General features: G+C 38.8%; 1 protein-coding gene across 1 annotated transcript; it reads left to right on the top strand.

Annotated features, from left to right (window-relative positions):
• The first annotated feature begins 225 nt into the window (after nt 1–225).
• APPBP2 (amyloid beta precursor protein binding protein 2) lies at nt 226–27,896 on the top strand. The gene is made up of 13 exons (XM_052803369.1): nt 226–400; nt 10,677–10,765; nt 11,925–12,076; nt 12,646–12,769; nt 17,315–17,483; nt 18,240–18,329; nt 18,822–18,889; nt 18,969–19,074; nt 19,437–19,561; nt 19,752–19,837; nt 20,283–20,473; nt 20,906–21,071; nt 21,963–27,896. Exons 1-13 carry the CDS (start codon nt 260–262, stop codon nt 22,214–22,216), a joined length of 1,761 nt encoding a protein of 586 aa, XP_052659329.1. The 5' UTR covers nt 226–259; the 3' UTR covers nt 22,217–27,896.

The following is a 27,896-nucleotide window of genomic DNA, read 5'->3' as shown; positions in this document are numbered from 1 at the left end:
GGCTCTCCCCTCCGCCACCCCGGGCTCTCCCCTCCGCCCCACGTTCGTTCTCTCGAGCCTTCGCGCAGGCGGGTGATTCCCTCCCCCTTCCCTCCTATCTCTCCCCTGTCTGTCATCCCCACATCCTCGGCGCTCCAGCCGCTTCTCCCTCCCCGGGCAGGGCGGCGGGAGCCCCGGGGCGTGAGGCGCTGGAGGTGGAGCGGGCCGGGCAAGCAGGCGGGGGGGGGGGGGGGGGGGAAGGCGGCTCCGCACACCCAAGATGGCGGCGGTGGAGCTGGAGTGGGTGCCCGAGACGCTCTATAACACGGCGATTTCGGCCGTGGTGGATAGTTACGGGCGGGCCCGGCGCCGGGATATCCGCTCGTTGCCTGAGAACATCCAGTTCGACGTGTACTACAAGGTACGGGGGAGGCGGCGGGGGACCGAGCGAGGCCGGGCCCGGCCCGGCCCGGGCCTTGGGGGAGATGGGAGGAGAAGCGGGCCGGGGGAGGAGGAGGAGGGAGGGCAGGTCCGCTCCCGGCCTACCTCGGGCCTCACCCCGGGGGGCTCGGAGGTTGAGGGGGTGCAGGGCCTCGTCCCCCCCTTTCCTCCACCGGAGCTGCTTGGCTGCCGGTGCGGAGTAGGGCCCGAAGGGCGGGCTGGGGGTGTGAGGGCCTGTGTGGGGCCGCCTGGGCTGCGGCTGAAGGAGAGGAGGCTCCGGGGAGAGGCTGGGGCCGGGCCGGGGGCCTGCGGCTTCTCCCCCTCCACTCGTGGGTGCTTGGTCTCCATGAAACGCTCGGGGGTCGGGGGAGGGAGGCGGGGGGAGCCCCGTTGCGGAGGACAGGGAGAAGGGGCCTGTCCTTGGGGGCCGTGGGGTGAGGGCCCGCGGGTGGGGGGAGATGCCTCCTCGCCTTTGGAGCCGGGGAACGGGTAAGGGTAGGATGAGACCAGCTGCCTGTGTTGGAATATATTTTTTTCCCTCTCCCTTTTTTTTTTTTTTTTTTTTAATATATTGGAGAAGGTGATGTCAGTGGTAGAAGGAGGAGAGTTTGCCATGCTCTTGTACCTTCTTTAATGATCTGGTAGGAACCAGATGAAAAGAATTGAGACTCTTTTAATGATGTAGTTTATTAGCCTTAAATCATTCTTTCAGGAAAGGGCTGTTTCTTATTCAGCTGCCTCTAAAATATCCAGAGTTTAAGAGTAAAAGGTACACTGAGATGGTCCATTAATTTCTATTGTCCACTAAATCGGCATTTCATCCCTGTACAGGAATGGCTGGAAATGAGCATTCATCAGGAGAGAAACAATATCTAAAAAAAACCCCAAACCTAAGATGGGGGATAACACTTCTTTCCTCTGGCAGTAAATTTCTTAAAAATCTAGGATGTGCTAAATGAAGTAATTCTTTAGATGAATCTTGATGAACTAGGGGTAGTGGTCCATCACATATATAGAGTAATAGTATTTATAAGGAAGGCTAATCTTCACCAGAGATAGGGAGATTGTTTCTACAGCATTGAAACAGGCATGTACATTTTCTGTATATCAACTGTTACTCGTCTGCCTTATGTGTTGAGAAATGTGGAAACCCCGTTCTACCATATATGAGCATGCTCACAGATAATGATGTGGTTGACATATGGCAATCATCACATAAAGACTAAAGATATGGAACTAATGATGTGGGAGAATATTTGGGGGTTTATTTTTAACTGTTAGTAGTTATGACCATTGACAAATAGACTTTCTTGGCATTGCCTGTCCTGATGTTCATTCAGATGAAGAGATGGTACTCTGTGGCTTTTAAAAGCATAAAAACAAAACCTCCTTCTAAGGCTGGAGATACCCAAGTATATATTATTCCCAGATTGTTTAAAAACTCAGCTGTAGGTGAGCTTAATAGATCATTGACTTCTTATCCTTTTATTAGCACTCTTCAGTGGTTGCATTGAATCAGATTCATATGGAGTTGTTCCATAATGAGAAAAGAACCAGCAGTATATCTGACTTCTAAAGAGACTTTTTAATCTGTTTCTCATGCTTGTATGCACTGGTATGTCATCTTGTTGGGCAGATGATAATAAATGTGCTGTGTACCTGTCCTCAATGTTTCTGTTGTACTGATTGCTAGCCAGTATACCTTTTGTTAATGACAGTAATTTGCATTGCTTTTCCTATTATGTCTGTACTTTACAACAAGATAATCTTTGATAATCTGAAATGTGTAAGGTGCACCTATATTCCTCTTATGAATACACATCTATGAAATGTCCGCATACAGAATAAATAAAACTAGGCTACACAGTGCAGTGAGTGTTTTGCCATTGCTGCCAATGGTAGGCTAGTCTTCCATGTCTTCACTCTTTGGGGTTTTTGTTACATTTTTTTCTGTGTAGGAGATCCTATCCTCTTCATTAGTCACATTCAAATTAGCGTATACGTAAATGTACCTAAACCTTGGATGTGATGCTGAGAGGAAATCCTCAGCCCTTACTAAAAGGTGTTCTATATGCAGAGATGTCTGCCTGCAGTGAGTGCCCTGAAGCCTAGCCCAGACTACAAACCTTTTGGAACAGTGTTTGTGTTTTTCTATGCACCTATACAGCACTTAGTAAGTGGTTCTTGATTTCTGTATTTGGATGGCTACAGCAATACAAATGACATAGCTGAATTAGGTTAAAATGAGGACAGCATCACAGCTTTGGACAGTCCTCCCATCTTGCGTATGGTGCTTGGTTTGCTGTTTTGGTTCTGGATACAGTTATTTTCAGTCACATGGATATTAAATACCATTTTGAGTTGGTGAGCTATGGTCCATACATCCTGACGATCAAGTTCTTGAAAGCAGAAGTAGAATTTCCAAAGTCACTAACAGTCTTTAAAGACAAACTAGATGACTTTTAAATCTTTGTTCTGACTACATGGTGGTGGTTGTTGCTGCTGTGTTGAGGGGGTGTCAGTTAGTACTTATTCTTTCAAGACAGCTGAGGGAAAGTGTGTAATTGAGGATTTGCACGAATATACTTGCATTTAGATCTTGAAAAAGATAGAGAATCACTTTCTTACTGTGATTATTAAAAGGAATAAAAATATTTCCAGTCTTTCACATCTAACTTGTAGGTAATGGTTTGTTATCGAGGTATTAATCATGGTTTGTGATATTGGAGGAAGTGCCACTGATTTTGCAAAAAATAAAGGGTAGTATCAGTCAGATTTTATTTTGCTACACAGATGTTAATTGGCTGTGGCTGTGCAAGACTTTTTTTTTATCATATTCATTGGTATGAACACTTGAACTTAACATTTGCCAATCTTGCACAGTTTGCCAACCTGTTCACGTTGATTAAGAAGGTATAGGTAGTATACGGTACTGTTACAACAGCGGAGATAGTCAATGTGCTATTATTTAAAAGGGAGGAAAATGCTAGCAGAGTGTCTTGGTCTTTGTTTTTTTTCCCCCAGGGTACCCTCTAATCCAGTGTTTGGCTCTATTGTCGTAATATATTGCCTTTATTTCCCATTCCTTAACAAATCCAATTACTTTTAATTCTACATATTCCACAACTGTTAACTTCTAGGACATGCCTTATAAACCTGTGCATTTGCATTTAACAATGAGGAATCAAACCTGGGATAGTTGCAGAATGTGCTTTGTTGTGGACTCAGTAAGAAATATGTTCTGCTGCAAGATGACAGAGGCAGGCAGGTTCCTAATACTAAGCATATTTATCTTTCTGTAGCATTCTTAAACACTGACTAAAGCTTAAAAAATGGCAATATCAAATAATCATGATTGCAGTAAAACAAACGTGTACTGGTCCAGCAGGGTGTTCCTGGATTTTTTTTCAAGCAGCATTTGACTTTTCCTTGCAACCATTTGAAAAATAATAGAGGCAGAGCAGAATGCTTGTAAGGATATCCTGGAAATTTTCAAGTCTACATTTGTGTTAAAAAACATTTAAATGTCTTATCACAGCTGTATTTTGAAGAGCTTAATAACTAGTATTGTTACAAGTAACACCTGCATCTGGGGAAAAAAAAAATTGTGCAGACTTACCATATTTTATTTCCTTTGTGTCTCAGCCGGGTTTATGTATAGCCTGGTTGTGTTGTCTCCTGGTAAAACTAGTTGGGTTCGCTTTCCTGTTTTTTGGGGGGGAAGAGGGAGAGGGAGGCTAGCTTTTAGAATCCAAAGTAAGAAATACACTAGATCTCAGTTAAAGTAGGACGTGCCTGGCAGGTAGGCAGCATTTGCAAATGCCAAAATTCTGTAGGTGACAACTGGAATAAACTGTAAGTGCTCAAAAAAAAAAAAAAAGGAAAATCAAATTATTGTATTTTGTGGTTTGCTGGGGAGAGCATAGTGTTTTGAGGGAGGGAGTTCATGTCAAGAATCTAGTTTCTGTTGACAGTTCAATATCTTATTTCTATCTAGTCTGATGACTGTTCAGTTACTGTCTTACACAGAATTCAGTTCTTTCCCCCGTGCTTCAGCTTTATATTCTATTAAGTGTAATTATCTCAGTTCTTTGGTTCTCATGGTGCATTTGAAGAGATAACTGCTTCATTAGTTTTAGTGTTCTCTATCGTAGGTATTTGTTGCAGTTATGCACTAGCAGGCTGATCTTGGGTTTGCATTGGCTAACGAGGAGTTTCACCCAATGTTTATTTTCCTTTTGGATTGTCTTTTCTGGATTGTGTGTTTTTCTTTTTTTACATTGATTTTTTTCTTGAAAATCATTTGAGTCCAGTGTTCTTTGAATGTTTTCTGGTGAGATCATTGACCACAAGAACAATTGGAGATGACATTATTTTAGTTAGTGCAGACCTGTAACCTTTAGTAATTGCACTATGCTAACTTGTTTTGCATTAATTTTTTAGGCAAAATCCAAAAGGTTGTAATCATGCTTTCTCTTTGAAGTGGTAGATAAAACTTCTGAAGTGCTCCTACCTTGATGTGAATCAAAATACCAGATTTTGAGTTTAGACCCTGATAGCTCCAACTTCTATAGTAATGAGTGTAGCTGCAGTATCATGTCTCCTCACTGTATTCTGCTAATCCGAAAAAGAAAAAGCATGGCTAATAAAAGCTCTTGTATCGCATCTAGGTATTCTTTGAACCAAACAAAATGAATAAACAGGAATTTGCTGACTGTTCACAACAAGCAGTAGAACGTCCATTGTGTGCATTGTAGTAGAGATTGGTTTTACCTATGAAGAATGGTTATAAGCATAATTTCTATATGATTAGGATAAAACTAGCCTGTCCCAAGGATTCAGACTCCTGGGTATTTGACGAGAGTGAAGAGGATAAACTACCCATGAAATGAAGTGCTGCTTTAGTTTTGAGGTTTTCTGACCAGAGGAGTACAAACAAGGTCATAAGCAAGCAGTGTATGAGGGAGGCAGAAAATCCCAGAGTGAATGGGTTGTATTTTGTAGGGCTTCTGCTGTGACAGATCAGTGTGACTTCACAAAGACTTAATTACATTCATGCTGATGTATTTTGGGGGCTCAGAAATTAAATGTATATGTGGGAAGCAATCGATTTCTGCATGTGTGCACACACACATGTACTACCATTCTGATCATCTAGTTAGACTTCCAGAGTAGCTTGTGCAGTAGGACCTTCTTGAATACTGCTTGAATTAAATCATATCCTTGTATCACCTTTTTTTGTATCACCTTTTTAAATTAAAGCCTCGCGGTGAAGGAGAATCTTCACTTCATGGGGTTTTTTCCAATTATTATTACTAATCTTTATTTTAACACATGCCTTATTTCTATAGTCTAAATTTACATTAGAACTGAACCACCTTTCCTTGTTATGTCTTTACTGGTTTGAAACTTCTTGCCGTTGCTTACCATTCTTCTAACTCATATTACTCGGTTGTTTGGGTTTCTTTTAACTTCTAACTATGGGGCATGTTTTCTAATCCTGATATGCTCTAGCTTCCCCATTTTTTTCAGTCTCCTTGTTGAGTCTTAGAGACTAGAACTCATCATAATTCAGATAATGAGGGTCACATCATGAACAGAGGTGTTCAGCTCCGGCTGAAACCATAATTCCTATTTCCACTTCATTTCCTTTGTACTGATTTAACTTCAAAGCAAACTCGGTTTACCCACTTACTGCTTCGGAGAATCATATGTGTGTGACTGTAAGGCTGAGACTTCATATCCCTTGTGCTGGACTCTGTGTAGATGTGAAATGAAAAACTTTGCTGATACGGTGCAGAAAGCAGAGTGAGTGGGAAGATGTGAAAAAGCGTGCTGTGTGTGAAAGCAGTAGGCTACAAAAGCTGTCTCTGAAGTTAGGCTTATTCAATGAGGTTGGGGTTTTTTTTCTTGATTATTTGTTTGATTGAGGTTCATGAAGATCAGCCTAGTGATTGGCAGTATGTTTTCAAAGAAGAGCTGTACAGTTTTCTTTTTTTAATGCCCTAAACAGTATCCAATAGAACTAGCGCTTGCCCAGAGGCTTTGTAGATGGTTTTGAAATCGATTTAAAAGAATCCAATGTACCTGAATTTCTAACCGATTATTTTCTAAGGCTATCATCCCACCCCTCCACCCCATCTATAGTGAGTCATTTGTCAACAGATTGATTCAGTGCACTGTTGACTCTCAGGAAACTTTTTCCTTCCTCATTAAGTAGGGAAGGAAGATTGTGGTTACAGCCAAATTTTTTTTCCCCAAATACTGATGTTTGTTGATGAAGCATACAGTCCTTCCCAAATTTGGTATGATATTCCACATTGCATTATCAGACATTACTAAACATGCTGGGGAGCTCCTTGGAAATCTTGTATCTTTAATGCTTACTGAAATATCCATATTAATTTTTCAGTCCTCTCCCAAACCGGAGCAATAGGAGCATGTTTTTCAAATTGCATATGCTACAGTTCCTCTTCTAGAGGGTCCTTTTATAACTGGTTAGAATTAATCTCCAGCTGCTTAAAAAAATTATTTTTTATTTTTATTATTTTTTCATTAGGTTTAGAAAAAGTCTTTTTTCTTGTGCTTGTACACAGTGAAACAGCCCAGAATGCTGGTGAAATAAATACTGTATGGCTTTTTCTCTTGTGTTACAGCTTTGCTTTTGCTAGCAGTTTAACTTATCTTTGTCTTTATTTTCAGGGGTTTGCTAGGAAGCAGTTAGAGCTCAGCTTAATCTATCCAGAAAGAGAAATCTGACAAGAACTTTAATAGAATTACATGTGCATGATGATATAATAATAGATAAGTTACAAGTTAATGTTATTAATATGTTTAATTGGGGACACCACTATATGCAGCTTTTGAATGTTTAGGTGGTTGTACTATGAGTTAAATATTAAGCCTTAGATCCTGAAGGAGGACCATGGTGGTTTCACACAGCTATGTAAAACAGTTTGATTGTGCATGTGTGTAATTATACGCCTGTATATTAAACTTATACCTTGGTTTCCGTCTTCAGTGCCAGAATTAATGTGTTGGTGTAAGCTGATGAAGTTGGAAGTCATATTGTAGGCTTTTATTCATTTTCCTGTAGTTAAAGAAGAATAAATCTCTGTTAAGTTCCAAATAGGTTAAGTTTGTGTCTAAAAGACATTTCTTTCTTAAGAGAAGAATAGTTCTTCAGAAGTCCAAACCTCTGCCATTCTTGTCAGGGCATGTTTTTCTTGAATCACTATTTTGTTTTGTTTTTCGTGTTATGTAGCAAGGCTTGTGGTCAGGAATTTTGTCTCTCTGGAGCTTTAACAAGAGAACCATTTCTTCAGTGCTTGCAACTGCTTCTCAATGGACAAATGAGTGTTACTAAATCTTCTGGAATTGCTTCACAGTTTGACGTATACTCACTATTTCCATGTCAAATTTCGTTTGAAAATATTGCTGTAACAGCTACAACAGTTTCAAGAGACTTCAAGCTGAGTTCTTTCCTTAAAAATGTTTGCCAGTATGTTGAGGGAAGGGGCCAATAGTGTGGTAAACGTCCCAAGGATACTGTATTTCTGGTTATACCAGTGAAAAATAGATTGGTTTTTTTTGCAGGCCAGAATGGTACAAGTGTTAGCCTTTGATTTGGGGTAAGAGATGTGCAGATAGCAGGCTTGAACCTTTGGGCCATAAGCCAAATTTTACATGTGCCTGAAATAACTGATATATCAAAATTGAGGGTGTAGTTTGGGACCTCCCTGCTCCCTCCCACCCAACCAGGGCATTTATTTGTTAGCAGTTCAAGAGTCACATGTAACAGTGGGCACGTTACAAGCTGTGTTTATGTAACCTCATAAATATATTAATTTTAAAAAGTCATACTGTGGTTAGTATTTGGTAAACTAGTATCAGAACAATCTCTGTGATTTTTAGTTCGCACTGCAAGGTGAAAAGAGGAAATGATAGTGTACTTGGTTGAAAGCCTAATGTTGAACATGTGATAGTACTTTTGATTGTCTTAAATCCTGGTAAAATAGTTTGGGTATACGTCTTAGTTTCTTCCAGAAATTATATCATCAGTTATTGATAAGATGTCCACCTTCAGTTTTAGGCATGGAATACTAGGCAAGATTTAATCATCCTTTTTTTTGTTTGTGGAAAATATGTTTTAGGTTTTATAGAACAGTTACCATTAGACAGCTGTGTTGAAGAAAACGAGAACACTTAACCATGACAGTAGTTTTTAAATACACCAGGCTAGATGTTCTTTCACTGCCAGAGAGAATATAGCCTCAGAAGAAACTGCGATCCCTTTGAAGTACAGGGACACAGCACTGTTTTATCTGAGGAGTAACTTTGCATGCAAACTTGCACTGTTTTTTAAAAGAGTTTCCCCCCCCCCCCCCCCCCCGCCGCGCAATAGATGACTAAAAGGAAAACATTCATTTCTGGCAATTGACATTATTAGGTCAAAGTATTTTTGAAGTTGTTTTTTGTAGGTTCTGTTGTTAAAATAACAAACTTGCTGTGCTGTAGAATTGGTGTCATGTGCTTTTATAAGAAGAGTTGACTAAAACTAAATTCCCGTCTGGAGGAGATGTTCTTGCATGCTTTGTTTTGAATACTAGTTCATCTGCTTCCAGTGTTTGTGGAGAAAAAGGTGAACTAGACACAAGATGCTTATCAATAAATGTTTTTTAAGAAATTATTAAAACTGAGAGGAATATTAACATTTTCATTAAATCTATGTTTGTAATTGAGCATCTCTACATAATGTGTTCTCTTGGCCTTACTTTTGCTTACATAATAAGGATAGCTGCACTCCTCGTGTCAAAGTTCCTCATAGCTGTAAAACCTGCATAGGCAGCACAGAGGGCCTTGCTGTAGGTATGAATGTGCCCATCTTGGACAGTGTATGTTTGAATATCTTAACTAGAAAACAGGCGTTTCTGAATAGATGTTAAAGAGTGCAACGTAGCAGTGCTTTACCTGTGTGCTCACGATGGCATGAAACTCGAGTGTCTAATCTGGTTTGTGCCTACTAGTAAACCGTAGTTTTCTGATCCCTGCATCACATAGCACAGATACCACAAAAGAACAGAGATGGATCTTGAAAGGCCTGTGTTGAAAGATGCAGCTTCTAGAGAGAAGTGCCTGCAAGACATGAGCTACTGGCTTCTCCCTTTTTCCCCACGGATTTACTGCCTCACAGAAAGATTTCTTCTTTTTTTGTAAATAAAAAAAGTGTGGGGTTTGTGTCTTTTTTTCTAGAACACATAAAATGACAAACAGTTGTACTGCAACAGTCCCGCGTGATGCAGTACTGTGCCTCTAGCAGAGGCTGGTGATGGTACATATGACTATGGCAAGTGTATAGTGGTGCTTCCTTAGGTTACATATCCTGCTTTCAGTCATTTGTGGCTCAGGGGCTTCGAGATACCAGGAATTAATAGCCTGCGATGGATTTTTCTGATATATATTTGTACAGTCGCTTTTGTACCTATGTAAATTCTTAGTATTTATAGCATAATGTGGCAGATAGTTCTGCAACCTAACTATGCATTGCATAAAGAACTGTCTCCATGGTTTGTTTTTTATGAACATGGCAACTGATGTATTTGCTTATCTGCAGACACAAATCAGTTTGGGCATAAAACTAGCCATTGCTTTTAGTAAACGCATGAGCAGATTCACTCGAGTTTTCCCATTTACTCACACAGGAATTACTTGTGTAAGCTCAGGTATTAATGGGGTCAGGGCTTTTGCCTGTCTTTAGCTCTGGGTATTGGTGAGTCACCCCTTGCAGAGCTTGTGGGTTTGGGCGTTATTTATATATTTATATGTAATATAAAATCTATTTGCACTGCTGTATGCTAGATTCTGTGTCATTTTAAAAATGTTTTCAAAGCATTTGGTATCGAAGCTATTAATTCTATTTTCTTGCTAACTTCAGGAGTTTTTTGGTTTTGTCTTGGCTTTTTAGCTTAGGTGTTGCAGTGTTTTATGATGCAGGTGGACATAGTAGATACTTGAAAATACTTTCATAGATAAAAACAACCTGAAACCACCTGTGGAGCTCTTCTAGCTTGTGTGCTCAGTTTTTAAACACCAAAGTTGTGCTCCTGCATGGAGATAGCAGAGCTATTACTTCTTAGTCTGCTGTATTTCAATACTTTGAAGTCTAGATTTCATCGTAAGTCATCTTTACTATCAAGTTAAATTTCCCAGAAGAACTCAGTCTTAAATTTTAAAATTAATTTATATTTTTCTTTCAGCTTTACCAACAGGGCCGCTTATGCCAGCTGGGTAGTGAATTTTGTGAACTAGAAGTTTTTGCAAAGGTGCTACGAGCTTTAGATAAAAGGTAAATATCTTAATATGTTGATAATACTCATTTCAGCTCTTACGTCTTGATCTAGGTTTTGAATTTGGAAGATGTCTCTAATTTTCTTGGTCTTACTAGCCTATCTATTAACCATAAGAACATTTCTTCAGATTTACAGATGAACTTTTAAGTTACAAAGTCTCTTTCTCTGTCTCAAAAAAAAAAAAAAAGGGGGGGGGGGGGCCAGTCAGAACTTCTGTGTAAATGTACCAAGTTTGGTCCCCAAAGTGCTTTCTTTGTTACTGCTATGCAGTCTGTTGTGATTTAACCCCGGTAGGCAGCTCAGCGCCACACAGCCGCTCACTCACATCCCCCCTCTGGTGGGATGGGGGACAGAATTGGAAGGGTAAAAGTGCGAAAACTCGTGGGTTGAGATAAAGACAATTTTAATAATTTAAAAAAAAAGAAAAAGAAGACAATGAAGAGAGGGGCGGGGGTGGGCACAAACAAAAAACCAAGTGATGCAAAACACCCCGGTTGCTCACCAGCAACTGATCAATGCCCAGCTAGTCCCTGAGCAATGGCAGTCAAAGTACCTGTTTCTTGCTGTTGTAGCAAATTCTAAGTGCAGGGTAATCAAGCTGATAGGATCGCCCCAGTTTAAAGAGTGTTCCTGTCATTAAATATTCCAATTTGTGGTGTTATGCTCAAAACTTGACTTTTTTAGATCAGATTCTTTGTAATGGGAATAAACTTTGAGTCTTTAGACATACCTCCCTCCCATTGTTTGCGTGTGTGTGATGTTAATGGGTTCGTCACTGCTCATTTATCTACAATTTCTGTGGGAGTTGTGGGGTGAGGGTGGATTTGAGGCTTCCCACCCTCTAAGTTTTAGCTGAAAATGTTGTTTTCCAGTTTTAATACTGTGTGGGTAGCTTGTGTTTTGGTTACAGTGGAGGGTGTCCTTTGTAAAGAATTTTGTGTACACTCACTTTATTTGTTGGATAGTCCAACAACTGTAATCCATTAGCCTTGAGACTGACAATTATGCTTGTATTCATCTGGTTTTGGTTTGAGAGAGGGTTGGAGTTATTTCTCTGAATCACTACACATTTGAATTCATGGCACTCAAGAGCCAACTGACTGCAGTGTTTTAAAAACTTCATGTGTAATCAAATTCTGTTTTCTTTTGTTTCAGACATCTGCTTCATCACTGTTTTCAGGCTTTGATGGACCATGGAGTAAAAGTTGCTTCCGTACTGGCCTATTCTTTCAGTAGACGGTGCTCCTACATAGCAGAATCGGATTCTGCTGTAAAAGAAAAAGCAATCCAGATTGGTTTTGTTTTAGGTAACTGGTGATGATAGGCTGTTAAAAGTTGATACTTTCTTTCATGCAAGCTTCAGTTAACCTAATGCTAATTTTTTTTTCATGTTAATGTCTGTGATTTCTTTTTAAATGACGTGTGTGGTTTTGGAATGTAGTTTTTAGAGAACTACTTGGTGTCTTAAGGTACTGGATTTTAATATCTAAGAATATATAGGCTTATCTTTGCTATTTAAAATGTTTTAGATTTAAAATTTGTTTGCAGATGTGATGCTTAACATTAAGACTTTGCATAATTCTAGTATTGGCAAGTATTTCTTGACAGAAAACTGTAGGAAAACTATGTAATACCAAAAAGTCATCCTCAGCTGAAGGAAAATTCTTCTACTCTTATACTTCATCCTTCTCAATTTGGGACTGGAGGGTTTAACCTTGACAGGATTCCCATATGTAGTATGCAGTTCTATGAAATAAGTAGTCTTCTTAAAAGACTTGAGCAAACCCTTTTTCTCTTAAAAAGGTGTTTTGCTGTTCAAATTTCTGTTTGTTCTTGATTTTTCTTTTTTTTTTTTTTTTTTCCCCTCCCCCCCCAGGGGGGTTCCTATCAGATGCAGGCTGGTACAGTGATGCTGAGAAGGTATTTCTTTCCTGCCTTCAGTTATGCACCCTTCATGATGAAATCCTTCACTGGTTTCGTGCCGTAGAATGTTGTGTAAGGTGAGCTCACCTTTAATTCCTGTATGTCTTACTGTGAAATACACATTAATATGTTACCAACTGCCTTGGAGCCATCAAGCTTCAGATCCTCCCTTCAGTATTCTGCTGCACCAGAATACTTTCCTGGCTAGAGCTGAATATGAGAAGGTGCTTGTTTTACACTAATCCCTGGGTTTTCAACTTGTAAACTGGCAGCACAGTTCAATGGAAAAAGAAACACCATTTTGCCATTCTGCATAATATGTCATTGGTGCTGGACAGTAAGAGTGGTCCAGCACCTTGGTTTCCTTTCAAAGTTTTTTGCTTGTGAAGGAATGTTATGTGTTGGTGTTTGCTGAAATTATATTTACTACAAGAAGAATTTGCCAAATCCAAACACGTATCATTAAATGTAGTTGAGCAGAAATAAAAGGAAAACATACCTTTCCTGGTTCCAGATCCAATGAGTTCTCTTGCTCCATGCTGAGCTGCCTAACTATGTGATTAGGTAAATATCTATACGTCCAATTCTTGTGGACACCTTCAGCCACAGCTTAAACATTTGGAAAAGTATTTTTGCTTTTAGGAGGCATTTAGGGTTTTGTACCTGCCTTGTTTCTCAAGGTCTGTAGTGGGGTCTGTTGAGATTCAAATTCCATTGACAGAGGCCTCCAAGATTATCACTTTTAGTTTTTAGTTGCTCTGCTCTTATGTCTGTGTATCTAGATGTGTGCTATACTGATGCAGTCTGCAGCAAGTAGCCAGGTTGTTTTCATTGGTAACACCATGACTGACCTCTTCTGTGTGCTACAAGGTATGCGCTTGAATACCTGTGTGCTAGTGAGCATAGTTAAAATAGGATTGGTTTTTTTTTTTTAGCTGCTCTAATGAACAACAAAGTATGTACTGTATTTATCTGAATATAGGGCAAAACTTGTTTTGGAAAACTGCTCCAGAAAAAGCCCTGCATGTTGTTTATGGTTGGACAAATATGAAGAGTGAATAGGCTTTGCCAGTAGCTGCTTATTTTATGTGCCAACCAGAGGGCCATGGCAACGGTTGCTGCTCTGCCTTGTTCTGCCCTGCCAGCTACGACTGGCTTTCATTCCAGAAATAAGATGATGCCAGGAGAAGACTGGGCACACATACACACCTTCCTAGAACTGGGGAATGATGGATATCGTACCACTGTTAGTACTTGGTCCTTTGCCTTCTAATTAATCTTAAAAAAGTTTCCTAGTTGTATCGGGCTGTTTGGCAAGCTGGAGAAGTTGCCTTAAAAATAAACTCCCTCCCCTTCTCCAAATAGAAAAAAAGAAAAGAAGGTAAAGAAATGGAAAAAAGGTAACTCTCTCTGTTGGACAACAGCATACAGCCCACACAGTTGTGGAAAGAAGATTTTAATTTTGTGCTAGAAAAAACATCCTATGTTAGAATGAACTCTTCTGAAGTGGAGGTGTTAATTCTCTTTGGGCAGGGACAGCCGTTGTTCTTGTTGTGAAAGCTAATGGCCTGCATGTAACATTAAGTCCTTCTGAGCAAGAGTGGGAATGAGGAGACATTGCTGTATGTTCAGGCATCTCCCAAACAATCAAATAACGGCATCGTTTATTTGGAAGTGTATCAAATAGAAAGAATTTGGAACGCTTTCTGAAGTGCTAAGTATGTAAAATCTAAACACCTTCTTGTGGGAGAGAGCAGTAATTGTACTCAGCTTCGAAGTCACGAGGCAGTAAGATACAAACTTTTTGTTGTTACCATCTAATCCCTACTGTAGAATGTCTTGTTCTTAACCTGTGCTTGTGCTGGGGTTAGGTGGAGTTTTAAGAGAACAAAATTTAAGTCCAGCTTTTGCAAATACGTCACTCTTTAAAAAGTGGCTGCTCTTATTCTAAAAACTACTAAGTCTAATCTCTGGGAGTTACTCTGTAATTAATCTCTGTAATTAATACATTGCATTATTAATAGAATGCAGTTTAAAAAACGTGAAGTTTTGTGTTTAGACATAATTTGGTGTTTCTTTGTACTAGCAATAGTAAATTATATGGAGTAACTTTAGAAAATGCGAAGACTTGAGATTTCTACAAGCTCATATGGTGCTTTCCTGCATGTGTTGTGCTCCTTTTGGTTTGCTTTCTCTCATTATTATATGTTAAACAATAAGGCACAAATACATAATACAAATACGTGGTTCTCCCACTTCATTGTTTCACATTTTGCTGATTCTTGGGGTTTTCTCTGATGTTTTTAAACTTCCTAAGCTGCTGTGTAACATTGCATTTACTACATTTGTATGCTCTTAGAGAATGATTTTATTGGGGGAGGGGGGGCAGGCTATTCCCCAAAAGCTGTTAGTGCAGACATCAAAGGAGGTTCATAGCTATTAGCATAAATGTCCTAAGGCATTTTTTCTTCCTCTTGGCTTTATCTTCTAAAATTCCTTTGGATTAATGAAGGATTTTTTGTTACTCAAAACTGGATCACATAAACTCCGCTTATCCTAGAGGATTGGGTTAGGTTTAGCTTGGGTTTTTTTGGTCAATTTCTTTGTTTTTAGACACTACCACTGAGGCATTCAGATACTGGATATTATCTTTCCCAGGCGCTTATCTAAATTGCAGTACTATCCCTACTGGCTTATACCATTACACGGGATTTGGGCTTCATATTTTTGATGTTGCATAGCAGCTCCCAATTGAATGGTGTATAGTTTCCTTCTTTAGGGAAACTGTAATTGCTTAGTTTTTCTCTCTAGTTTCTTTAAAATTCCTGTCTCTTGTTCCTTGAGTGTTAGATAGTTTTCTGCTGCCTGTGACCAAGAACACAATGCATTTCTACATCATGTTTAATTCTTGGACCTTATTTAAGGAAAAACGTGGCTGTTGCTTTTTTCTTTCTGTTCTTGAGCCGTGTTGGAGAGCTTGGTTTGTTTATGTAGCTTGTTTCAGGGGTTTTTTGAAGGTCTTTTCTTTTGATCTTCTCTTTGCGTGGCTAATACACATCTGCTGGGTGCTTGCCTGCTGCTCCCTTCTTGTGAAAATCTGAACTTTATTTCCTTTCTTGTTAGCGTTTGAGTTTCATGATACATTTCAATAGTAAAGTATAGGAAGAGGCTAGGTTAGAGGCAGGCTGAATTTACAAGGCAAACTTAGATGTATTACTTTGCGATTGCAGGAGGCATGGCTACAGTAACTTAAATCTCCACTCAGAGTAAATGGTAACAGGAAACAGGTTTAGAGAAGAGAAACCTTTGATCAAAAACCTCACTGTTCCTTCCTCCTCCCTTAACAGTTTATTGGAAGATCTATTGTAATGTATCATAAAAGGTATCAAATGCTGTACCTATATATTAGTTCACGTTTTCAGAGTTTTAGCCTTTTTGCAATACAGCATTACATTCTGCTTCACGTCACTTTGTATATTTCTTTTCCTGTGTTATGTTGTCCTCCTGATTTTCAAAGGCTTGCCTGTTGTTTTTCAATCTCTGTTACTCATTGTCTAGTAACAGATTTCCAGGAGGGACAATGGAGGTTAGTTTACAAAAATTTCACTTGTGCTAAATGACAGGCATTTGCCATAGAGAAGGAACAGCTGTCTCTTCTTAGCCTGCAATGGCTGGGAATGCAATTCTGCCCTTTAGGCTTGGAATATGATAACACACACATTTCTAATGTATCTCTTTAAAGTAAATAAGCCTCAGCCTACACTAATGAAAAAAATTCTTTACTTTTGTTTTAAATAGATGCCAGAAGCTGAAATTGTTACTTCTCTAGAGAAACAAGCGTATGTTTCAATAGCGCTGTGTTTTATTGTCTGTGTTTGGCTGTTGTTTCATGAAGCTTCTGTTAATCCTTCAGGTGGAAAGGCAGCGGGTTAGGAGATGGGGCAAGGTGGGGGGAAGAGTATTTTTTTTGGAGTTGCTGTGAATTGGGTCATCAAAGTAGTCTTTTCTGGTGGTGCTAAGTTGGTGCTGGATATCATGGCGAATGGACGTGATTGAATCTGTTGTGAAGACACCCCCCTTCTCCACACCCCTAAACCCCCAAAACAAAAAATGCCCACTTGTGAAGCACTGTGCTACTTAAGGTTTGAGGAAAAAGTGGAGAGATGCATGAAAACTAGCTATGTCTGTACTTGCTCAGTGTCTGTTTCAGTTTACCATACTTTGGAAAGGAGGCAGAAGGGACTTAATACTGTATATTGCAGGGGTTTGGAAATGGAATTTTATCAGTGTTGAGAAGAATGGATTTTATGAAAAATAAAACACAAAGCCACCTCACCAAAGTGGTTCAAGCATTGGATATGTAAAACTGCATCAATGTGTAAAATCATTTGACCTCTCCAACACTAAAAATTCTTGCTGTGCAAGAGACAAAGCATGGTGTACTGAAACAATACTCTGTAAATAGTTCTTCTGTGTTACTGGATTCAGACAGTGCAATTTTGTTGGGATGACAGCCCAGTTCTATTGTAAGTATAATACCAAATTGTAGATCCATGCTACTGCTGTATATCAAAATGGTTTATTCAGATGCCGTTTAGAAGATCTCTTTACATCTTCCTAAGGTTGCTACATGTTCGAAATGGTAACTGTAAATATCACTTGGGAGAAGAAACATTCAAACTCGCTCAGTCTTACATGGACAAACTTGCAAAACATGGTCAGCAAGCAAACAAAGCAGCACTCTATGGGGAGCTGTGTGCGCTGCTTTTTGCCAAGAGCCACTATGATGAGGTGAGTGGGATTTTGGTTTTGTTTTCCTTCAGAAAACTGGTTATGAAATCTGCTAGGATGTTCCATGACTGGCTCATTATTCACGTTATCTTTCTAGCTGGAGTTCCTGATCTTTTTTGGTACCTGTGTGGCAGTACGAGAGGAATACTTGATTTATCGACTTTATTTCTTATGTATTGTTCTGAGTTAGCCTACAAGCTCTTAACGGTACTTTGACCAACATGAAGAAATGATGCATGATAGATTGGTAGTATGTGTTGGTCATCTGTAAGTGAAATATTATAAAAAGCTTATTTTAATAGGTAAAAATCAACAACAGAACACAGGTAACAATTCTTTGCACCTATTTATATAAAAACTGTGCCTTAAGTGGAACTGCTGTATAAACTGCAGTTTTCCTTTAGCTCCTAAGTACACTTACCAGGAAGTTGTCCTACACAATAGGAATTGTGAGGATTACTTAAAGTTGATAAAATAACCTTTTTTTGCCTGTAAAAGTAATTGTGATAATACATGCCTTAGGTTAGTATAAAATACTTACTTACACATTTGGTATTAACCTTAAGAGCACTTTTTAAGTCTGTCTTTTAAGACGTAACTGAACTAGTTTTATTACACATAAGCAATTAAACAGTATTTTTTAAATTGTGTAATGTAAATGTCCAGTATGTTTTTCAGAGCCAAGTAATATTTTTCTTAATGTTGCAACGTAGTGAAGTTCCAGCTTCAGTATGTTGGAAACTCTTTGTTCAACAGGCTTATAAATGGTGCATAGAAGCTATGAAGGAGATCACGGTTGGCCTGCCTGTAAAAGTAGTAGTGGATGTTTTACGACAAGCTTCAAAGGTGAATTTAAAATCTTTCACGTTTCTTTTGTAACTAAACTGCTACCACGAACAGATGAGGATAGGCAGTACCTCCAGAATACTTGGGTGACCAGGTCCATTTCATGAGCCTTACGGCTTGTTATTTGTGTTTAGTTGGTCCACCTCAGTCTCAGACCTGTGGGGGTTTTGGTTTTTTCTTTCTGAAACTGAGTTACAGCTGTTCAAATGAACATCACAACAAAATTAACTGGAGAGCATTCCATAAAAAGGTGGTCTGTTCCCCTGTTTGGTCTAGACTGGGTACAGTACTAGCCCTTTAGGCATTTATGGCAAAATCAAATACAAGTTTATTAATGTTCTCTGTGAACCTTTTCTTAAATAACTGAGAAGTCCTTTAGTAACCATGATGATATTTTGAAATTGAAAATAGTAGTTAGCAACTGCGTCAGTATCTGGAGGAGATGAGTTCTGAGTATACTCCTCTTCACATGCTTCATTTCAACCTGTTTAGGCTTGTGTTGTAAAACGTGAATTTAAGAAGGCTGAACAGCTGATAAAACATGCGGTATACCTTGCTCGGTAAGTAGCGTTCCAAAAAAACCCCTTTTAAAATTATGCTTAACTTTCCTTGATTTGTAATATAAGTATGTTTCTACAGGGAGCATTTTGGAGCCAAGCACCCCAAATATTCTGATACGCTACTAGACTATGGATTTTACTTGCTTAATGTAGACAATATATGCCAATCTGTTGCAATCTATCAGGTATGCAGCAAGGCTAAATGCCTGTCTTCAATTTCTCTTGATATTCATAATCTCTCAAAGGTTTCTACTGAAACTCACTTGCAGTTAATTCACAGAGGTAGATAATAATTGATTTAATTACTGTAATGCTTGTTATTGAAAAAACACCAAAACACCCCCAACTATGTGGTTTTGCTTTTTTTTTTTTTATCCCTGACTCTTAAGTGGCTTTTATGTATTTACTGCCTCACGTATGTAGGTATAGGCCTACAGAATTTCAGACCCAGTAGATTCCCCCCCCCCCCCTTTTAACAATGAGAGAGATTCATTTGGGGGTTTTTTCTCTATTAACTGATGAAATGGTGTTCTTGTAACTCTTTCAGACAGCTCTTGATATCCGGCAGTCAGTATTTGGAGGTAAAAACATACATGTAGCTACAGCTCATGAAGACTTGGCTTACTCTTCATATGTTCACCAGTACAGCTCTGGAAAATTTGACAACGCACTGTGAGTACAATTGTTTGAGGTACTGGCAGCAAATTTAGTACTGTAAATGGAGAAGAACGTTCTTAAATGATACAGACTTTCCAATTAGAATTTAAATGCATCTGTTTATTGCATTAATGTTTCTAATATTTTATCAGTGAGCTGCGAACTTACATATATGTGTCTTGAATTTTTATTTAAACTCTTTCAGATTCCATGCTGAACGTGCTATTGGCATTATAACTCACATTCTCCCAGAAGACCATCTTCTCTTGGCATCCTCAAAGAGAGTTAAAGGTAGTGCCCTTAATTGCATTATTGGGACAGTTTGGAATTGGTCATTCAGATATGTTTATCCTGTTCCCTAACAGAGGCAATGTAACTTGAGTTGTCTTTTTCTAATGGAGGTCACTCCAGAATATTCTCTGCAGTCCTCAGCGTTCTCTGTCAACACACTTGTAAAATACAAAAAAAAAAAAAAAAAAAAAAAAAAAATTATTTAAAACTTAGCCAGAAGACCTTTTTTTGGTGGGGACAGGGGGAAAGTAAAAATACAGAATATAAAAATACACATTGGAAGCTTGATACCTGGTCCTTCCTGTTTGAAAACAGTTTGTAATAAACACAAAGCCTGATGAGATGTCTCCCGAGGTGCCCTGGGTAGGTGGCTTTCTGCTACCTGCAGTTAACACCTCTTTGTGTTTGGAACACAGTAACGTTGGTTTTTCTCTCCTATATTCAGCACTTATCCTGGAGGAGATTGCAATAGACTGTCACAACAAGGAAACTGAGCAGAGGTTACTTCAGGAAGCTCATGACTTACATCTGTCTTCACTCCAGTTAGCTAAAAAAGCCTTTGGGGAGTTTAATGTACAAACAGCAAAACACTATGGCAACCTTGGAAGACTGTATCAGTCCATGCGAAAGTTTAAGGTAAGATTATCTTGATGTTAAGGTCTTGACTTGAAATCTGCAAGACGTCTACAAATCTGTCACAACAAATGATGATTTTCAATGTCTGCAATTCATAACTTCAGTTGGTAGTTCTATGGTTGGAAAACTTGTATTTCATAATTCATCTCTCCAAAGCTTTGCGCAGAAGTAATCTGTTAAGATGCACAATGCCTTCAGAGGCAGGGTGACAGCAATTTTGACGACAGAAAAAGTGGTACTATTTGCTAATCCACTTAACTAAGAATTTGGAGAACTTGATTTGGTTTTGGCTTTCTTACTTTTTGCCTTTTGTAAAGTACTACAGACTATTTAGCCACTACATAGTTACATTTCTTTAAACCTTCCTTTTCTTCCTCTCTCTATGGCATGGGGAGTGGTGTCTGACTGACTGTGTGAATTTGATCCTCATAGGAAGCAGAAGAAATGCACATCAAGGCAATTCAGATTAAGGAGCAGCTTCTAGGTCAAGAAGATTATGAAGTTGCCCTGTCCGTGGGTCATCTAGCTTCTCTCTATAACTATGATATGAATCAATATGAAAATGCTGAAAAGCTTTATTTGCGATCCATAGCAATTGGTAGGTGATTCTTAAAATGCGTGACTTCATAGCAGTTGCAATACTAAGGAAACATTCTTAAAAAGCATCTCGAAGTTTTTAGTAAAGAACTTAACGAAATGCAAGATGTTTATTGTGTATGCATTTTCAATCTAAATATAATGCTTTTTCTTGAATGTTCTCCAGGGGACTGAATTCTGGAATTGTGTTATTTTCAGTGCTCCATCAGAACTTTGACTCTTGAAAGCATCTGGAAACTGACTAATGAAAAGCTTGGGTGTTAGTCTTTAGACTACATTTTTGGAGTTGTGGCTAGAATTTAAGTGCAGAGCGTAGTTAAATTTTGAAAGAAATGGAAAAACTATTGTGCTTGTCAGCCTAACTATGCTCTCATTAAATATTTTGCTTGCCCATTATCATTTGCAGTGAACTTATAATTCCAGATCAAGTGTATCTTTGGGCCATGTTGTAGCTCAATTTGAGACAGACAGTCTTACTTCATACAGTTATCATGTACAGTGCATTACAGAAAAATTCATGATTTTAAAGGAGAAAACTGAAAAACAACTTCACTTTTTAAATTGAATTCAGAGTGAAATTGGGACACAAAATGACCACCTTCTTTATACGACTGGTAGATTTTTATGCGTGTAAAGCTATAGTACAATTAACGATCTGATTGTGGAGTCCCTGAGGACAAGTTACCATACCCTTAAAGGAAAAGGTAGATAGAAATCAAACCATCATCCAGGAACCTTGCAGGTTGCTGGTGTTCTTGATTTACCATAACAAAAACGTGATGATCTGCCATAACAGAAAGGTTCGTGTTGTTGGTAAGAAAAACATGAGAAATAAGATACGACGTATGGGTGGATTAACTTTTATATTTTGTTTTCTTTTGGATTTCTTTAGGAAAGAAGCTTTTTGGTGAAGGATACAGTGGACTTGAATATGATTACAGAGGTCTCATTAAACTGTACAATTCCATTGGCAATTACGAGAAAGTTTTTGAATACCACAATATTTTGGCCAATTGGAACCGGTTGCGGGATCGGCAGTTCTCAGTTACAGATGCTCTGGAGGACGTAAGCACCAGCCCTCAATCCACTGAAGAAGTGGTCCAGTCTTTTCTGATGTCTCAGAACGTTGATGGACAGAGTAGCTAAGAACTCGGTCAATTAACCAGTTAAGGTTTTTTCCCCCAGGTTACAGGGGGAAAAGTCATACTGTGAAATCTAAACCATGTAGTTCTCTGGGGGCTGGAATTTGCATTGAAACACTGGTCCAGTCTACTGAAGAGTGCCCATACGGATGAATGTGTGTTAAATTCTTATCAGCATGTGTATGGCATGTTTAGTTCGGCTCACATTTTTAACTTGGTATTCCTGAAAACCCCTTCTTTCTCCTTTCAAAAGAAGCTACTTTGCAGAAAGTCTGCAAGAAAACATTAAATAAAACTGTTTGAGTTCAAAAGAGTTGCATTCTTATTATGAATGGAAGGTTTCATCAAGAGCTTTCTTCTGATCTATGGAAAGAATAAACGCTGTACTATAAGAAGCTATACGAGAAAGGTCTTTCTGCTGTATGCATTGTAGCAAAGCTAATGGTAAATATCAAGAAAAGGGAGAATGCCCTAGCCTTGGCTGCTGCCTCATGAAGAAAAGTGGCACAGAACCACTTTGGAGAGCAATGTACTCTTTGTGAACCACGATAGGTTGTTAAGCAAGTGACCACCGTATGTTGTTTTTAATATCCTGAACTGGACCAGTGTTCATCTGTAAGTGATAGAAGATCCACTAGACCAGCAGTCTTAGTTTTCTGTGGTACCAACCAAGAGTGCTAATCTTCTGAACAGGACCAGGAAAATCAAAAGTGGACCAGCCTGCTAGAAACAGTTTTTGGACCAGTGGCTTTAATTTAATATTTCTGCCCCTGCATTCACTTTTACAGTAGAATTATTTCATTTAGATGTATGATCAGTGCAAAATTATATTCATGTAATAGATACAAAACTAGGAAGTGAACGTTCTTTAGCAGTTGCGATGGCATGTCTTTACCTAGTAAGCTTATACAAGTATTAATGTCGATGCCACAAGCGCAAACTAGAAACGCTTAACTATTTGCTGCAGCCATCTTTTTTTCCTTTTTGAATGGGCTTACTCTAATAATTGAGGCAGTAACTTGTTTATACCAGTTAATAGTTTTGTATTACAATCCAGTTCCATTTTATGTTTCTGGAGAACACAACTTATTGTACAGTTTGCAGGGGTCAGCGGAAAATGCCAAAAAGCACAACAGGTCTTTTTTGTGATGCTTCATTTCTACATTAAACAATAGTACAACCAGAAACTGATTCCTTTATATTAATTTAAAAAGCAGAAGTCAGCTGTAAAGATCCTTTAATAATGCCTATCTCACTAGCTTGTCTTAATTTTTCTTCTGTTGGGGGGGCTGCTTGGTTGTGTGGTTTTTTTGTTTGGGTGTTGTTTTGGGTTTTTTTGTTTTGGTTTTTTTTTTTTTTTTTTTTAAATGTTGAGGTAATACTCATTGGAAAGTCTGTGTAACATAGCAAACTAGAAACAAGTCACTACTGTTACCTCAGTTCTTCTTATAGCGGCACAAACAGTGCTCCTATAGTTAGGATTCTGTCAGGTTTGGGTTTTCTCCCTTCCCCCCCTATTTTCAGGGGTTTGTAACTTGGCCGTGGAAGGTCAGTCCAAGCTGAGGCTCAGCGAGCACGGTTCCTGTGGGACTTGGACTGGATGTTTTGTTTGGGGTCTGGTTTTTGTTTATGAAGTTTGGGACAGGAAAAGCTGCTTGCTGGTCTTCAAGAAGGAGTGCAGAGAAGAAATAGAAATTTCAGACATGACTTCAAGTTTAATGGCTCTTTTAAGAACTGAAATTTTACAGGCCAATAGTTCATATACTGGTGCCTTCAAGTATATTTTGGGGGGAAAGGCTGAATAATACCAGCTTTGAAATGCAGTTATGTTATTAGTGAATGCAGATTTAATGATTGCATATTTTGAATATCTTCACTGATGTGAAAAGAACTATTTGCCTAAAAAAACCCCTGTGGTATTAAGACTTAGACCGCAGTATATCCTCAATGGCTGTTGAATGAAAATCCAACTTAAAATTACGCAAGGATATAAAATCTGATTTCTTTGTAGCAATTTTTGTTTATGACTGCTTTAGGTACTACAAACAAATTCAGTTATCTACAAGGCAAAACATTTTTGTCCCTGAATGCCCATACAGTAGGGCACTGATGAATTATAAAGTTCTTATGAATTCTTTTCTTAAGTCCTATTAAAACTATTTAAAATTAAAGGAAGTACTTAATACTAGTGTCAGAACTTAAGCAGGGAAGTTGTGCTTAAAATTGTCCTAAAGAAGCTGTGTAATTTCTGTACTGCAGAAGTGTTTAAAAGCTTCAAACTGGGTACATGGATTACGCTTACATTGTCTGGAGACCATTTACTTGCTCAGGGTTTCCAGTCTTTGGTCTCCATTTCTAGCTTTTGATTAAGGAATCTCAAAGATCTCAAGGTTTTGTGTTTGGGACAAGAAGCATTATTTGGCTGATAGCAGTGAAAGTGGTCTACGTGAGCCACTGCTGTTATTTCGGTTCTGGTTTGGGTATGTATTTCATGCTTTGCCCTCAAGTCAGGGCAACCGGGAGAGCTTCCAACACGGGGCAGCTTAGGGAGGTGTTACGCTTCCATCTGATAACCAAATGCATTAGTTCAATTTGTTTAATCGGTAGCTTTAGTCTCAAATCTTGCTGGGTGCATGTACTTTTCTTTCTTTCCTAAAGCTACTTCACCAGCATGTTCTATACTTTGGCACATTGGCTTGTCTGGAAGGAATTAAGGTCCTAAAAGTCACCCAGAATTCTCTCCGATAATGGACTTTGGCCAAGGAATGTGGCTTGGCCAAGAGCAGTGATCCTTGTAGGACTACTAGCATGCTTTTCATGCAACTGAATTAAATCCTGACTTGACTCTTGGGTTGAACTTCTCCTTGTAGCATCTCCGCAACTCCAGTCATGCCAAGGCACGTAAATTCTGGAGAAAGGTAGCTGTGGTTGATTGCTAAAGTTGTTAATGCACAGGAGGCTTGCAGAACAACTTTGCAGCTGCCTACAAAATGCTCTGTTGCCTGCTCTGCATGCTGTAGCTTGGAACCTTCACCTAATGCTGTCCTAGCTGCAATGTAATACTTGTTCTCCATGTAATAACATAAACCTGAGCTTTCTAGTTTTTGTTTCTTTATCTCCTCAATGGATTTCTCAGAGATGTCTGTATTGGCATCTGGAGACTATTTGAAATGTTGTGGTGTTAGTCGTTAATCACTGTTACTGTCTCTGCTGTTACAGCTTGTTGTTTGATATTTTTGAGAAAGCAGGAGTCCAGTGGATGACTTGAGAGGAAGGTAGGTGACTTGTCCCTCCATGCCAACGTGGTTGGAGTAGATCTTGTAGTATCACTTCAATATTTCATGACTTCTGCGCCAGGCAGAGGTAAAGGAGCAGAGGGTGTAATCCCCTACGTTCTCCATGCCGTGCGGTTTTGCAGTGCAGAAGTTTCCAATGCGAACCCTGCACCTCCCTCTCTCCCCTTAGAGGCAGAACTGGGGAATTCCCCTCCTGTCCTACCCCCAGAGCAGGTTTTCCATACGCATCTGAATGTAAGCATTGGGGACGGGGGCCACGCGTTAGCCTTGCACGCTGGGAGAGCCCCTGCCCCCTCTGACTCAAGTAGCCAACTATGAAACACTAGATAAAGTTAATTAATTATTGGCATTTTATAGATGCACAAAGCACCTACTGCTAGCTGAGCAGGTGCTGATTGGTGCTGGCGTTAAAGGGGGAGACCTGTGAGTGGAAATCCAGTGATATGCATCTTCCGAGTTTTTCTTGAAGGTAAGTAATTTAATCACACCTGAGCAATTGGATGCAGGTGGTGAGGACAGGTGTCACCTTAAGGAAAATTATTTTAACTATTGTTTAAATTAAACCCTTAGTATTTTATTTTCAGCATAATGTTGTTTGAATTGGTAATTTGTACGTCCTATTTTATGCGAATGCTGCAGTTTTGAAAGAGAGGGAGGAAGGTGATGTCAGGATTCCTCCGCTGTTCTTAGGACTGGGGCTGTTCTGGATGACTTATTATGGGAGGGGAAAAGTACACAAAGATTTTAAGAGCTGACAAAAGGGGAAGGGGAAAGTTGCAGAAAGATTTGAAAATAAGTATATCCCTCAGCTACTTGAAGTAAAACAACTAGTGACTATTTGGCCCCAAACAGTTGTTTGGTCACTTTTATAGCATGGAATTAATTACAACCAGTAAGTGTCTGCCTTGGTATCCTAGTCTTCGTATGCACTCTTTACTCTCGATTGATACCTATTGTTTAAGACTTTTTTTTTTCTTTTTGCACACAGTTTTTGTTAAATAATTTTGAAGGGTTTTTGTTGTTGAATTCTAACTTATTAGGAAAAACAATGTTCTTTTGTAACTTTAAAAATGAAGTTTTTCTTTTAAGTGTGCTGCAGCCTGAAATTTGCTAAAGGTGCCATTGCGCTGCTTCTCATGGTACAAAAAATGCACATTTAACTTGATTTCCTTTTTATAGTCCTACGTATTGGTAGAGTACAAAAAGGAAAATGCATCGTGCCTAAAACATGATTGAAGCTATTGACAAAAACTTTACGTGATTTATATGGATCGGATTTGACTTTGCAGGCTAGCAGCAAATAGCATGGGGGAGGTGTTGCCGTTTATCCTTCCCTCTGCTGCCTGTGTAGAAACCTTATTTTATCTAAAGGTCATAATTTCCCTTTTTTCATTATGTTTTATAATTAGAAAATGACTGGCCAAATGTTAGTTGCAAATCTGACTCTTTGTTGTGGGTGTTTCCATGTTTGACACGATTGGCCTGTTGCACGTTGTGTTTCTTGGCCTTGCGAGGATTTCTGTGAGAAGCGGGGAAGAAATTTCCTTTACCTAGAAATAAATTAAACTACGTATGAAAAATTGGTGGCACTGGTAATGCTTTTGTCCCTAAATCTCAGGAATGTTTTAGGCAGTGAAACAGGTTTCCCTTCGGTGATATAAAGGTGCGTGCTCTAGGGTTTCGTTTAACTATATTTCATTGCAATCCTAGGTATCTATAGCATGAGTGGCCTTAGTGAGTTTGTTGAAGTGCACATTTTTTTTTTTTTTTCAAAAGTAAATTTTAAGATGAAGAAGATATATACTATATAAATATATAGAGATATTTAGAAACTTGGTTTGTGGTGCACAAGTTCAGTGTTGGATCGCTAAATAATTGTCGCAGGTACCATACGTGTAACTTTTTTCTTTTATGTATATTCCTTTATGGGAAGCGATGTTGCCATGGTAACTACAACTTTACAATTTCTTTACTACTTAATGATGTGAATGAACTCTACATTTTATTGAATATTACCAGGTTCAGTACTATTTTTATACTTTATTGAACTACAGGGGATTTTAATTTAATAGCATTTTAAAAAAGATGTTGCTTGAACTGTATAACTGTATAAATCGAACTACTTATACAAAAACCACCTCTAAACCAGAATCTCTACCTGTAGTGCCACATTCATTTATATGAGAGTATCTTGATCATTACTAGACTTTGAAGACCACCCTACTTGTCATGTCAAGACTAACGTTTCGTATCCTACTTCTCACAGACTGCAGTGCCCGACATTATTTGTAACCATCAAACCATACTATGTTTGTAACCAGCATTGTGATATTCTGTAATTGTATTGCTAAAATGAAATATTGACCTAATAAATATAGTGTTCCTGCA

The sequence above is a fragment of the Harpia harpyja genome, chromosome 12, assembly GCF_026419915.1.
Source record: "Harpia harpyja isolate bHarHar1 chromosome 12, bHarHar1 primary haplotype, whole genome shotgun sequence".
Classification (NCBI taxonomy): Eukaryota; Metazoa; Chordata; class Aves; order Accipitriformes; family Accipitridae; genus Harpia; species Harpia harpyja.
Note: the sequence above shows the minus strand (reverse complement) of the source record. Positions and strands in the feature narration are given on the sequence as shown.

Bases quoted from the DNA above. Each gene is read 5' to 3' on its own strand.
- APPBP2 (XM_052803369.1), top strand. From the start codon at position 260: ATGGCGGCGGTGGAGCTGGAGTGGGTGCCCGAGACGCTCTATAACACG. The intron at 18,890-18,968 runs GTAAGTAGCGTT...ATGTTTCTACAG, and splicing joins CATGCGGTATACCTTGCTCG to GGAGCATTTTGGAGCCAAGC. The intron at 19,838-20,282 runs GTAGTGCCCTTA...TCCTATATTCAG, and splicing joins ATCCTCAAAGAGAGTTAAAG to CACTTATCCTGGAGGAGATT.